Source organism: Moschus berezovskii, chromosome 15 (assembly GCF_049115385.1).
Source record: "Moschus berezovskii isolate FMDL1 chromosome 15, NW_MosBer_1.0, whole genome shotgun sequence".
NCBI classification, from domain to species: domain Eukaryota; kingdom Metazoa; phylum Chordata; class Mammalia; order Artiodactyla; family Moschidae; genus Moschus; species Moschus berezovskii.
The window spans coordinates 19,131,019-19,144,293 of record NC_142474.1 but is presented as its reverse complement, the minus strand read 5'-3'; the positions used below and the strand labels follow the sequence as shown (position 1 = coordinate 19,144,293).

General features: G+C 47.5%; 1 protein-coding gene across 1 annotated transcript in view; it reads left to right on the top strand.

The window, feature by feature from the left end:
• Positions 1-1,609: 1,609 nt before the first annotated feature.
• MMP24 (matrix metallopeptidase 24) overlaps positions 1,610-13,275 on the top strand; it is a 48,628-nt gene continuing 36,962 nt past the window's right edge. The window contains exon 1 of the mRNA XM_055436276.2: positions 1,610-1,848. Within this exon, the coding sequence (XP_055292251.2) occupies positions 1,630-1,848 (219 nt within the window). The 5' untranslated portion in view covers positions 1,610-1,629. The remainder of the gene's footprint in view (positions 1,849-13,275) is intronic.

Here is a 13,275-nt window from a genome sequence, read left to right as displayed (position 1 = left end):
TACCACTTATGAAACATGGTTAGAGATACAAAACATTAAAGGGCTTAACCCAGTACTCGATACATGGTAGGCATTCAATAAGTGCTAATTCTGTCTGTTACCATCATTTCCTTGTATCTAGACAGTTTCAATAATCTCCCAACTAATCACTCTGCCTCCTCTGGTCATTATTTTGTACACTGGGAGGGGAACTAATATGCAACACCTCCTAGGTGCCAAGCACTTCATCCTTACGGCAACCTTATGCAGTAATATCAGCATCATTTTATAAAAATGGAACAGAGTCAAGATCTGAACATAGATCTGACTCCAAAGCCTGACACCTCCAAATTACAGGTAACCATAAAACACCATTTTCCACACACCATCCTGCTCAAAAAAGCCTTCAATCACCACCACTCCCATTGCCCTTCAGAACATAATCCATTTCCCTAGGATTTACAGTCTTGGACTATTTCTCTACTTCCTAGCACTTTCCTATGGGAAAACCCTGTGCTTCAGAGAGACAGATCTACTGGCCCAACCACATCCTGTACACCCTCATCTTCTTGCCCAATATCCTGCCTTCTCCATTCCTCTTCCCTCGTCTAAATGTGGCCTTTCCTTCAAGGCGTAGCCAGAGTCGCCCCCCCTGACCCCAATAATGCCCGTCCTGACTTCACCACTCCCCCATCAAGTCCCCTTTGATCCCTGGAGCAGTTGCAAGTATGCTTTTTGACACTTTGTTTGCCACCCAGTTATGTTTTCTCGCCAAACTATAAACCTCTACACTTCAGGGAACCGGCCTCTTTCTTTCCTTCTAATCCCAAGTAGCCCAGAGCCCTACATATATATAGAAACTGTTCGATAAATACGGGTGGTTTTGGATGAAAGGAGTCTGGTTGATGTCTTTAGCTCTGGGGGCGAGAGAATGAGCTTCACCTTATTGTCACCTAATGTCTCCAGGTTTACCCCCGAAATGCTCCTCAGGCTTATTCTTTACTCCCTCACCCTCCCTGCCCTCCCTTCTCCACTGCCACCCTCTCAGACCCTCTTCTCCAGGGCTATTTCTTCAGCTCATTCCCTCCAACCTCACCGTTACCCCAGGGCAGGCCCAGACACCCGCCTGCAGTGTCACCCCCGCCTCACCTCAGACCCTCTCCCCCAAGACTATGCCTTTGGTTTCGGACCCCCAATCCCAGATATCCTTCCCCAGAGCCGTGGCGCGGTTCTGTTTCCAGGATTATTTATTTAGCTTCTTCCCCCTCCCACAGGGCTGCCCCTCGGGCCCCCTCCTACAGTTTCATCTCTTTTGGACCCTGCCTCCGGAGCTGTTCTTTTGGCCTCTGCGACCCACACCGAGAGCCACTCTCGGCTCGCGTCCCGAGGCTGGTCCGGAGCGGCCGGCCCCGGGGGTCCAGCCTGGGTGCTGCCCCCGCGCCCCTGGCCGCCCCCCGCCGGGGCGGGGCGCGCGGAGGCGGGGGCGCGCTGGCGGCCGAGGCGGCGGCGGCGGCGGCGGAGACAGGCGGGCCGGGCGCGTGTCCGCGGCGCGGTGACTCGGCGGCTCCGCAGCGGCTGCAGCGGGAGGACCCGGCCGGAGCCGCCGCCGCCGCCGCCATCGCAGCCGGGCGGCCGGGCCCCGCCGCCGGGATGCCGAAGAGCCGGGGCGGCCGCGCCGCGCCGGGGCCGCCGCCGCCGCTGGGCCTGGCCCCGCGCTGCAGCCGCTGGCGGGCCCCGGGGCGGCTGCTGCTGCTGCTCCCCGCGCTCTGCTGCCTCCCGGGCGCCGCGCGGGCGGCGGCGGCGGCGGCGGCGGGGGCCGGGGACCGGGCGGCGCGGGCGGCCGAAGCGGAGGCGCCCTTCGCCGGGCAGGTGGGGCTGGCGCGCCGGGCCGGGCTGCGGGCTCGGGGCTTCCGGGCAGGGCGGGGGGCGGCACCGGGGCCGGGGGCGCGGAGGTGGCGCGCCGGGGGTCGACGCCTGGGGTCCGGGCTAGCGACCCAGGGCGGGGGCCGGGGAGGGCCGCGCAGGCCCGCGGGGCCCGGAGCCGCTTCAGCACCGCGGACAGGGGCAGGGGGCGGGGGCGGAGCCGGAGGGTCGGGATTGTTGTGGCGGCGGTGGGGTGTGTGGCCTGCATGACTATGTGTGAGGGAAACCGTACAACGCCTGGGAGTAAATAGTAAGCGCAGCCAGTCTGTTGTGGGTTGGGAGAAGAAGCCGAGGATGTTCGAGCTGGAGATTGGGGGAGGGGGGGTGGCGGGGGACCGGGGAAGGACTCGATCACTGTCTTCCTATCTGAAGGGTTGTCACGTGGAGGAAGGATAGACTTGCTCTGCGTGGCCCCACAGGACAGAACTAGGGCCCACAGGGGCGGGGGTGAGGGCTGCAAGAAGACAGATTTCGCTCAATACAGGAACAAGTTTGTAACAATCAGAGCTGCTCAACCAGCTTGGGAGGCGATGAGCTGCTCATCACAGACATGTGCAAGCAAAAGCTCCGGGAGAGGATTGGATGGATGCATGCATAATACCTGCATGGATACAAGCATAATAATAACAATCATGCCAGCTAGCGTTTACTGAGCACTCACTATGTGCCAGGCCTGGTGCTAAGTTTTATAAGAATTATCTCGTTTAAGCCTCCTAACTACGAGATAATTGTAATTATTTTCATTTTACAGATGAAGATATAGACTCCAAGAACTAAGTAACTTGCCCAAGGTCACACAGCTAGTGAGTGATGGAGTTGGAATTCTAACCTAGGCAGGCTGACTCTAGTCTCCACATTCTTTTTCCCCCCACATATTTAACTATGACATTATCCTGTGTCACACAAGAAGGGGCAGGGGCATTAGACTAGGTAATTTCTTTGGTCTCTTCCAAGCTATAGAAATTCTGATAAGTGATGTTGAGACAGTAGGTTTGGGGGTGGGGTGGGATGGGCTGTTTGTTTTTTGATGAAGAATATCAGAGTAATTCCCTCACTTATCATAAGAGATGGAGTGTTTGTTGAAGCAGTCTGTTCAGAAGAATCTGCCAGAACAAGGATTCTTAACTGGGCATCAGAGTCTGAAATCTTGTATAAAATTGTGTTTGCATGTGCAATGTGTTTTTCTTGGAGAGAATCCCTAGATTTCTTCAGACTGTCAAGGGGTATATGATTCCCCCAAATCAAAGTGTGTAGAAAGTCTAGTCTTGCTGGTAGTTTTCTTCCAAAGGTCTTATAATTGTTGTTGACTTTGAGTGAAAACTTTCCTTAGCCTGTTTGTGTTTTCAGCTTTATTTAATCCCAAAGTGATGCATTTCATGAGTTTATACCCTATAAAAAAGTAGAATTCCTTTAGTCTTCCCGGTTGCACAGGGCAAGATGGAAAGACCCCAGTCTGGGATTTAGGAAGCCTGGGCTTCTAATCCTACCATGGTTTCTGTGACCTTGGCACATTTATTTCCTGAACTTTGCTGCTGCTGCTGCTGCTAAGTCGCTTCAGTCATGTCCGACTCTGTGCGACCCCACAGACGGCAGCCGACCAGGCTATGCTGTCCCTGGAATTTACCATCTCTAATACAAAAAGAGAGGGGCTTCCCTGGTGGCTTAGCAGTAAAGGATCTGCCTGCAATGTAGGAGACATGGCAGGAGCCGAGGGTTGATCCCTGGGTCAGGAAGATCCCCTGGAGAAGGAAATGGCAACCCACTCCAATATTCTTGCCCGGAAAATCCCAAAGACAGAGAAGCCTGGCGGGCTACAGTCCACGGGGCTGCAAAGAGTCAGACACGACTTAGCACCTCAACAACAACAAAGAGATGGGGCTAAATGATCGCAACTTTGAAACCCTTTTATTCCTGTGATATTTCAAGCATTAAGAACAAGCTCTTTGGTTGAATATGTTAGGATCTAAAGAGAGAGTAGTGCTACCTACTCCTTATTTTTATCAGTTTTATAAAGGCTTTGATTATTCCACCTCTCAGCCTTTGTTTTTTCATACTTAAGTTTCCCCCTTACAATAGACCACCTCTAGAATAGCCACATTCATTCTCTGAGTCATTTTAGTTGCCCTTTTCTAGCTATCCTTGGGCCCTAACTTTCCATAGATGTCAACCTGACCATTGTCCCCAGATATGGGACCTTCTCATCTTATCCAATAGAGAATGATTTCCTCTTTGGTTTTTAGGTCCTTTCCCACTCCTGTGCATCATTTTGTCAGCCTTCCTGACCCCAACATATTAGGACACTGCCTTCAGGAAACAATCCGCAGCAGCTCCCTGATCCCTTTCCTGGGCCAAAACTGATAGCCTGGAACACAACACCCTATGCATGGATTATTCTTACCAGAGCACATTGTTACCTTACATTTCCCCCAGGGTGACGTTTATCTGCCATTTTGCATCCCACTCAGTACCTTCCTTCAGCGCACGCTCTCTCTCTGTCCTTTGGCAGAGCATGCCCCTACCTGAAAGGGCTTAATACGATCTGCAGTCCTGAAATTTTCACTTTGCTCTACTTCTTCTGGATCACTTATAAAAAATTTAAATCAGACAAGTCCTGGCATGGTCTCTTGGGGCCCCCTGCATTTTTAATCTCCCTTCATTTAGAGACGTGACCAGCTCCATCTATTTATTTATATCCACCTGTTTATTTCTTGCCTTCTATTCTCCTGTTGTTCCTTTTCTTCTGCTGTTTTCTGTCTCTCTCTGAGTTCTCAGGCCTTGGTTTAAAAAAAAAAATCACCCTCGATTTCACGATGACTCCATTTTCCATTTCTAATATATCATCCAAAACTTTCTGTAAGATAATTATATTCACTGCTTCTCGGAATAATTTGCACACTATTATCCTCTCACTGAATCCGAGTGGATCACGTGATTGAAACCTTATAGAAATATTGTTGCTTTTTAGCCAGCACATAACATTGCTTAGTCCTCTCTCTGTCTTTTAAGGTTTCTGGAGTCTGACTTCTCCCTATCTCCTCACTAGAAGCTGCCTTTCCCCCTGTTCATCCGTACACATCCTTACTCCAGACAAGCTCATCTCTCTTTTATCCTAAGACAAGTTACCTGTGTTTCCCTGGACATTTACACATGCTGTTTACATGTGTACCTCCCTGCATCTGTCTGCCTCCTTTCTTAAAGTTCCAGCTTAAGTCCTGCTCTCTAGGAAACTCTCCCTGACTTCTCTAGGCATTTTCTTCTCTTTTCTCAGAGGAGCACTTTGAGGCAGCTCCAGACAGTTTGTCATTTAAAAAGAAAAAAAGTAAGCATCATTTAGGGGGAAGAAAAGTTGTGTTCTTAGGCAGGACCTTCCCCAACCAAAGCATTTTATGTTTTTATTTACTTATTTACCCCCTCACCACCACCACCCCACTTTATGTTTTTAGATTCAGCACAGTCCCCAACTCTTGATGCTCATTGTTGGTGTTTTGTTTGTCTGTTTTTTAGCCTGGGCCATTTTAAAAGTCTGTATTGAATTTGTTACAATATTGCTTCTGTCTTATGTTTTAGTTTTTTGACAGCAAGGCATGTGGGATCTTAGTTCCCCAGTCAAGGATGGAACCTGAACCCCGTGCACTGGAAGGTGGAGTCTTAGCCACTGGACCACCAGGGAAGTCCCTCAGTGCTCACTGTTAACTACTCAGTAAGCAACCCATGATTCTGCTCTTTATGCCAAAGAGTTACATGCATCTGAAATGGACACTCATGGGCCTGTGGTCTCGGGATGCCTTCTAAAATCTTCTTAGGGATAATATTCATTGCCTCCCTATCCTTCCTTCAATGAAATTAGTGTTATTCCTCTTGACAGTGGTTCTAGGACGATACCCTTGAGTTCTTTCACAACTCTTTAAGTAGGCTGTCATCTAGTGGTAGTGGCATACAATAGAGAGGAACTAAGAGGTGGCCATGACCTTAGAGATCACCAAGAAAGCACACAGCAGTACTTAACAGGTATTTCTTGAATTGCTGTAAGTTGCCCAAGGTCACTAAGCCTGAAGTAGAACTTTTCCTTGGTCTCCTGACTTCTTAGTTGAAAGCAATTTCACTATCCTTGGCTTTGATTTCATATTTCCAATCTTTTATCACCAAAAGACAAAGCCCCCTCAAATTCATTCAATCTGTTTTCTCCTTTGCTTTCTTGAGTCTTTCTTTTATATTTTGCACTTTGGGTGGTCCCACTGATTCTCTAATTGGCTTCCTGCGTTTGGTTTATTTAAAACATCTCTTTCTCTTATTATTAGCTGAGTGCCCCAGAAATAGATTTTTGGCCCTCCTAACTTCCAGTTTAATTCTGAGGAAGGTTGCTATAGGCAGAAAGGGGTAAACCCATCACCACTGGCCACATGAGCACAGAGAGTGACTCCAGGTCCCAGGGATTAATGGATTCCTGCCCTCTCGACTGGTTTTGAGAGTCTGCTCTGAGCAGATGGAGAAAGTTCTTCAATTTGCACCTGCAGTCAAGAAGAGTCAGAGCCCTGAGTGAGTCTAGGGGTGCATATGTGTGTGTGCGTGCTCAGTCATGTCCAATTCTTTGTGACCCCACAGGGTGTAGTCCACCAGGCTCCTCTGCCCATGGAATTTTCCAGGCAAGAATACAGCAGTGGGTTGCCATTTCCTCCTCCAGGGGATCTCCCTGACCCAGGGATTGAACTCATGTCTCCTGCATCTTCTGTATTCACAGAATACCACCTAGCCACCTAGGTCTAGGGATGGGAAGCACTAACAAATTCCCAAGCCAAAAATTTATTTCAATGTGATCATAGCCTCCAATATATCTTCATTCTTGTCTGAAAAAATAAATTCTCAGGGATTTCCCTGGTGGTCCAGTGGCTAGGACTCCATTCTTCCACTGCAGAGGGCATGGGTTCGATCCTTGGTTGGGGAATTAAGATCCTGCATGCCACTCAGTGCAGCCAAAAATTAAATAAATAGAAAATGTCACAATTTCCCTAAAAGCAACTATTCAAAAAAATTTTTTCACCATGAGGAAGTTCTTCCTTTTGCCTAACTTGAGTCTAATCTACTGTATCTTTCATTCATTTTCTCTTATTATGACTGTGTTTTTTCCTGTCACTTTAACAGCCTCATATCTTACAGTGCTTTGTACTTTCCAGATGCTTTCATGCATGTGGCCCCATTTGATCCTGGCAACAACACCATGGGGTAGACGGGGAAGATATCATCCTCATTTTATAGAGGAGCAAATGGAGACTCAGAGAGAGAGGTGACTTACCCACACATTGTCCAGGGACCCATGTGGAGCTAATAAACCATAAAGCAAGGACCAGAAACAGGGTTTTCTGTCCCAGATCTGAGTGTTTCCCCCTCTATACTAAACTGTCCTATTGTGGAATATTGTAATAGCCTTTAGCCATTCCAGTCATTGAAGGAGATAGTTTTAGAGCAAATAAAAGTAAGTTATAATAGTACCATAGAGGTTAATCTTAGGAAACATCTAGCTTTATGATATGGTAGTGTTTAGACTCAAAACCAGAGGAACCAATTCTTAATAAGACTGCAGCCAATGACACCTAGCACAGTGTCTGCCTGGCATATTCTAGACACTTGATAAATGATTTAAAATTGATTATATTAACTGTGTCTCCCACCAACTTCTTTTTTTTTAATATTTGTATATTTATGGCTGCATCAGATCTTGAGTGAGGCAGGCAGGCTTAGTATTTGCTGTGTGCAGACCTAGTTGTGCTTTAGCACGTGAGATCTTAGCTCCCTCACCAGGGATCAAACCTGAGTCCCCTGTATTAGAAGGTGAATTCTTAACCACTGGAGTCCCCCCGACCAACTTCTTTTAGAAGTGGTTGGAATGGTACAGATGAACCTATTTGCAGGGTAAGAATAAAAACGCAAACATAGAGAACGGACTTGTGTCCATAGTAGGGGAAGGAGAGGGTGGGACAAGTGGGAAAAGTAGCATTGACACATACACACTACCACGTGTAAAATAAATAGCTACTGGGAAGCAGCTGTATAGCACAGGGAGCTCAGTTGGGTCTCTGTGATGACCTGGAAGGGTGGGGGGCTCAAGAGAGAGGGAATATATACATACATATAACTGATTCACTTTGTTGCACAGCAAAAACTAATACAGCATTGCAAAGCAATTATACTCCAATTAAAAATGAATTTTTAAAAAAGTAAAAAAAAAAAAATTGTGGTTGGCATGCAAAAGTCAGTACCTTTTTTGAAGAAGGATGAATGTGTGCTAGAAGTTTAAACAAGATCTGGGCAAGCACCGAAATGGGAGGAGATGTGGTTAGGGAGGTCAAGGAATGTTCTAGGAAGAAGGATGTATCATAGATGAAACTTTGAGGGAGGACAAGGACAAAGAATGGTGAGTGGGGCAGTCTACAGAGAGAAAACATGAGCCAAGGCTCCACACCAGTGCAGGGCATATTTAGGAAATGGTGGATAATTTGATGTGCTTGAGGCCTTGACTTATTGCTGTTTGCAGTAAGAATGTTTGAGAAAAGTATGGAGAGGGAGGCTAAGAGCAGATTGTGAAACTGGCTTTTGTCCAAAGGCTGAGGGGAGTCATAAAAGATTTCTGAGCAGAGAAGTGACCTACTCAGAGCCTCAGAGCCCTGTTGAATGGGTGGAGGCACCAAGGCCAAGTGGTGCTGGGTGCTGGCCCCTGCTGGGGCTCGTTTAGCTTTCTTAGCACAACCCAGGTCTGTGTTCCTGTTTTAGTGTGTGGATAAAAGCTGTGCATACCAGCTCTGGCCTTCCCCAATGGAGTGATTCTGGAACAAATCCTTTGGTTTCATTGGACCTCAGGATTGATTTTGTTCAAGTTCTTCCCTGGTGTTTCTTCATCATTACTTCATACATTCATTTTTTTTAAAAAAAAATATGTGTTTATTTATTTATCTGACTGTACTGGGTCTTAATTGCGGCACATGGGATCTTCAATCTTCATTGGGGCACGCAGAATCTTTAGTTGCGACATGGTAGGATCTAGTTCCCTGACCAGGGATCAAAGCCTGCATTGGGAGTGAGGAGTCTTAACCACTGGACCACCAGGGAAGTCTCATGCATTCATTTTAAAGGGCAATTTGGAACTAGGCTTTGACGATCTATAGGATAACAGCAATGTATATAAAAGATAATAGTTTCTCAAAGATCAGACACATTGTTATAACAAACAAGGTAGAGAAAACAAGGCATGGTTATTCACAACTTTGTTAGCGGTAATAATTTTAAAATACTTCCGTACCACAAACACTCACATGCACACCATTCTCTGTGCTCCAGAAGCAGTGGACCAGAAAGAGGTATCCTTCCCTTCATCTTCCCCCCGCCCGCCTCAGGAGAACCAGCAGCCAGCCTAGCACCTCCACCTCTGGACCAGTCGTCCCTGTAACTGCTTCTCTCCACCACCACTGCCTCCACTTGAAACTTCCATCCTGTCTCATCTGGCTTCCAAAAACTTCCCACCTGATCAGCCTCTCTTGCCCACTTCTAATCCTTCTTCCCGTGGCAGCCAGAGTGACCTTTTAAAAATAAATCTACACAGGGGCCAGTTATATCTGAAGCAAATATGGCAAAGCCAAGATTTAACAAAGCCAATAGGTGATTATCCAAGGCTTTAAAAAAAAAAAAAGCTATTTTTATGCCTTTCTGAACGCTTGCAATATTTAATTAAAAAATTTTTTAAACAAAAATATCTGATATGTAACTTCCACTTTCACTTTGCTGAAAATGGTTTTTAAGGTAAAGGCTAAACTATATTGCTATACTACGGCCAGTTCTCTTAATTCTTACTATGGAAATATTTCAAACACACGTTGAAAGTATAACAAACAGTATCATGAAGCCCCTTGCACCCAGCACCAGGCCTCTGAGGCCCTGCATCACCAAATCGTCCCCAGCTGTCTGATCCCTTTTATACCAGTTTCTCAGTAACCTCCCTGAGAGGTTAGGTTTCTGTGGTGGCTCAGACTGTAAAGAATCTGCCTGCAGTTCAGGAGACCTGGGTTCAGTCCCTGGGTCTGGAAGATCCCCTGGAGAAGGAAAGGGCAACCCACTCCAGTATTCTTGCCTGGGAAATCCCACGGACAGAGGAGCCTGGCAGGCTACAGCTCATGGGGTCACAAAGAGTTGGACACAACTGAGTGACTAATGGTTTCAGTTTTTAGTAACCTCCAGCTATCCTGGCCTTCTTTCTCTTTTCCTAATATGCAGACTTCTTCCCATTCAGGAATTCAATAAGATATTCTTTTCCAGGAGTGCTCATTCTTTGACCTTCACCTTGACCTCTTTCGCTCGTATACAGGTCTCAGCTGAGATGATACTTCCTCCAGGAGGTCAAGATCTCCTGTCACTTTTTTTCTTTTTAATTTTATTTATTTGACCACACGGGGCCTTACTTGTGGCAATGAAAGATCTTTGATCTTTGTTGCTGTATGTGGGATCTTTAGTTGTGGCATGTGGGATCTAGTTCCCTGACCAGGGAATGAACTTGGGCCCCCTGCATTGGGAGCACAGAGTCTTAGCCATTGGACCACCAGGGAAGTCCCGTGTCACTGGCTTTTTTTCCCAACACCTTCTCCTTTTCCCTCATTCTACTTATCACCATTGGAATGAAGCATTTCGCCTCTGCGTGTCTACCTCCCCCTCCAGTAAGCTCCATGAATAAGAGTTCAGTGGGACTGACAGGCATGGAGACCACTGTTTATGATGGACTATGAAAGACGCTGTAAGCAACAGGTATACATGGGAACACAGAGGTGGTGGTGGTGGTGGTTTAGTCACTAAGTCATGACTGACTCTTGGGACCCCATGGACTGTAGCCTGCCAGGCTCCCCTGACCAGGGGATTTCCCAGGCAAGAATACTGGAGTAGTTTGCCATTTCCTTCTCCAGTGCTTCCCCAAGCAGGGATCAAACCAAGGTCTCCTGCATTGCAGGCAGATTCTTTATCAACTGAGCTACCAAGGAAGCTCTGGAGCACAGAGGAAGTCCATTTAACCCTGGATAGTCCTCCCAGGTGAAGTGGCATTCAGGTTGTCTTTCTAAGGATATCTAATAGATCATCAGGGAGTGATTAGTATCCATGTAGGAAAGGCCTTCTAGGGAGAGGGAGTGAAAAAAGACACAGAGAAAGGAACCTACAGGCTGTGTTCAGGCAACACAGGTAGGTCAGTAGCTTGAGGAGGGGGCCCTGGAGTGGGCAAGAGAAGGGTGGGGCATACAAGTCAGAGGCTAAGGCGCACTGGGATCAGACTGTGAGGCTTCTGAGTGCTGGACTAAGGAGCTCGGACTTTAAGACTGACGGTGAGGAACCAGAGGATCTGCTCCATGCTCAATCTAATTAAGCTAAAGTAATAGAACTTTATATAATTACTTAGAGGTTATCTACTTCAGCCGTCTGCGTTTCAGCTGAGAAACTAAGGCCTGACCACAGTCTGTCTACTCTCTTCCCTTGTCTAAACTCATCAATACGTCAAGCCCAAGAGGACAGAAAACATGGCGGATTTACAGGAAGGCACTGGAAAGGACAAGGAAGACAAGGGCCCTCGCTTCTCAGAGAGTGAATGAGTGCATGGCTATACTCCTGGCCTGGAAGGAGGCCTGCCCAGAACTGGGGAACTCAGCCATCCCAGGGCTGACCCAAAACCCAAAATGTGCCACCTCCCTGGGCAGGGCAACTCTCTGGCTTGTGGTGGCCTCCTGGGAGTGGGCCAAGGACACTGTGCAGAGCGCCAGGGAATTCCCTCTAGTGCACTTACCACCCACTCAAGAGAGGGTGGCAGCCAAGAGGCAATGCTGCGCCATTAAGGTGTTTGTCAAGAAGCTAAGTTGGGCGTTGTGGGCGATCCTGAGAGCCCTTTTTAGACTGGCTGTAAGTGGGGGGAAAAAAAAACAACACAGCATTTGGAGGCAAACCAGAGCTAGTGTGGAGGGCTCAGCACGGCAGCAGGAACGCTCCTGGAAGGCAGGGCCATTAGGCTCTGTTTTCAGGTCCTCCACCAACTTGCTCTGTGATTTTGGATAAGTCATTTCTCCCTCAGTTGAATTTTTCTGTCTGGCAAAAAAAGCATGTTAAATTAGATAATCTTTAAATTATTTATCAACGACTGCATTTTCGAGATAAATTGCATGGTTAAGCCCTCAAGTCTGAAGTTTTAAAAAATCAGTTATAACTCAGATGGGTTCTTTTCAATAGTGAGAGACTTTATTTTGGGGGACTCCAAAATCACTGAAGATGGTGACTGCAGCCATGAAATTAAAAGACGCTTGCTCCTTGGAAGAAAAGCTGTGTCCAACCTAGACAGCATATTAAAAAGCAGAGACATTACTTTGCCAACAAAGGTTGGTCTAGTCAAAGCTATGGTTTTTCCGGTAGTCATGGATGGATGTGAGAGTTGGACCGTAAAGGAGACTGAGCACCAAAGAACTGATGCTTTTGAACTGTCGTGTTGGAGAAGACTCTTGAGAGTCCCTTGGACTGCAAGGAGATCCAACCAGTCCATCCTAAAGGAAATCAGTCCTGAATATTCATTGGAAGGACTGATGCTGAAGCTGAAACTCCAATACTTTGGCCACCTGATGCGAAGAGCTGACTCACTGGAAAAGACCCTGATGTTGGGAAAGATTGAAGGCAGGAGGAGACGGGGATGACAGAGGATGAGATGGTTGGATGGCATCACTGGCTCAATGGGCATGAGTTTGAGCAAGGTCTGGGAGATGGTAAAGGACAGGGAAGCCTGGCGTGCTGCAGTCCATGGGGTCGCAAAGAATCAGAAACGACTGAGCGACTGAACGACAACAACAAGAGGACTTCTAGTGGCCCAGTGGTTAAGAATCTGCCTTCCAGTGCAGGAGACATGGGTTTGATCCCCCGTCCAGGAAGACCCCACATGCCTCGGGGCAGCTAAGCCCGTGCACCGTGTCTACTGAGCCCGCACCCTAGAGCCTGTGCTGCACTACAAGGGAAGCCACCACAGTGAGAAGCCTGCACACCACAACTGGAGAGTAGCCCCTGCTGGCTGCAACTAGAGAAAGCCCATGCACGCAACAGAGACCCAGCGCAGCCAATAGATAACTAACTGAATACAATTAAAGAAAAAAATAATTGTGATAAGAAGGATGAACACTGACCAGGGATGTAGGTGGAACTCCTGAGTTAAAGGTTCAAGGAAGGCTTCCCCAGAGAAAGAAGAGTGTGATCTAGATAGAAGGAACTATGTATGTCAGAATCTGTAAGTGTTAGAACACGGAGTGCTAGGTGGGGAGTGGTAACAGAGGCTGCAGAGGTCATCAGGAGCCACATCATGATGCCTCGATTTAAATAAAA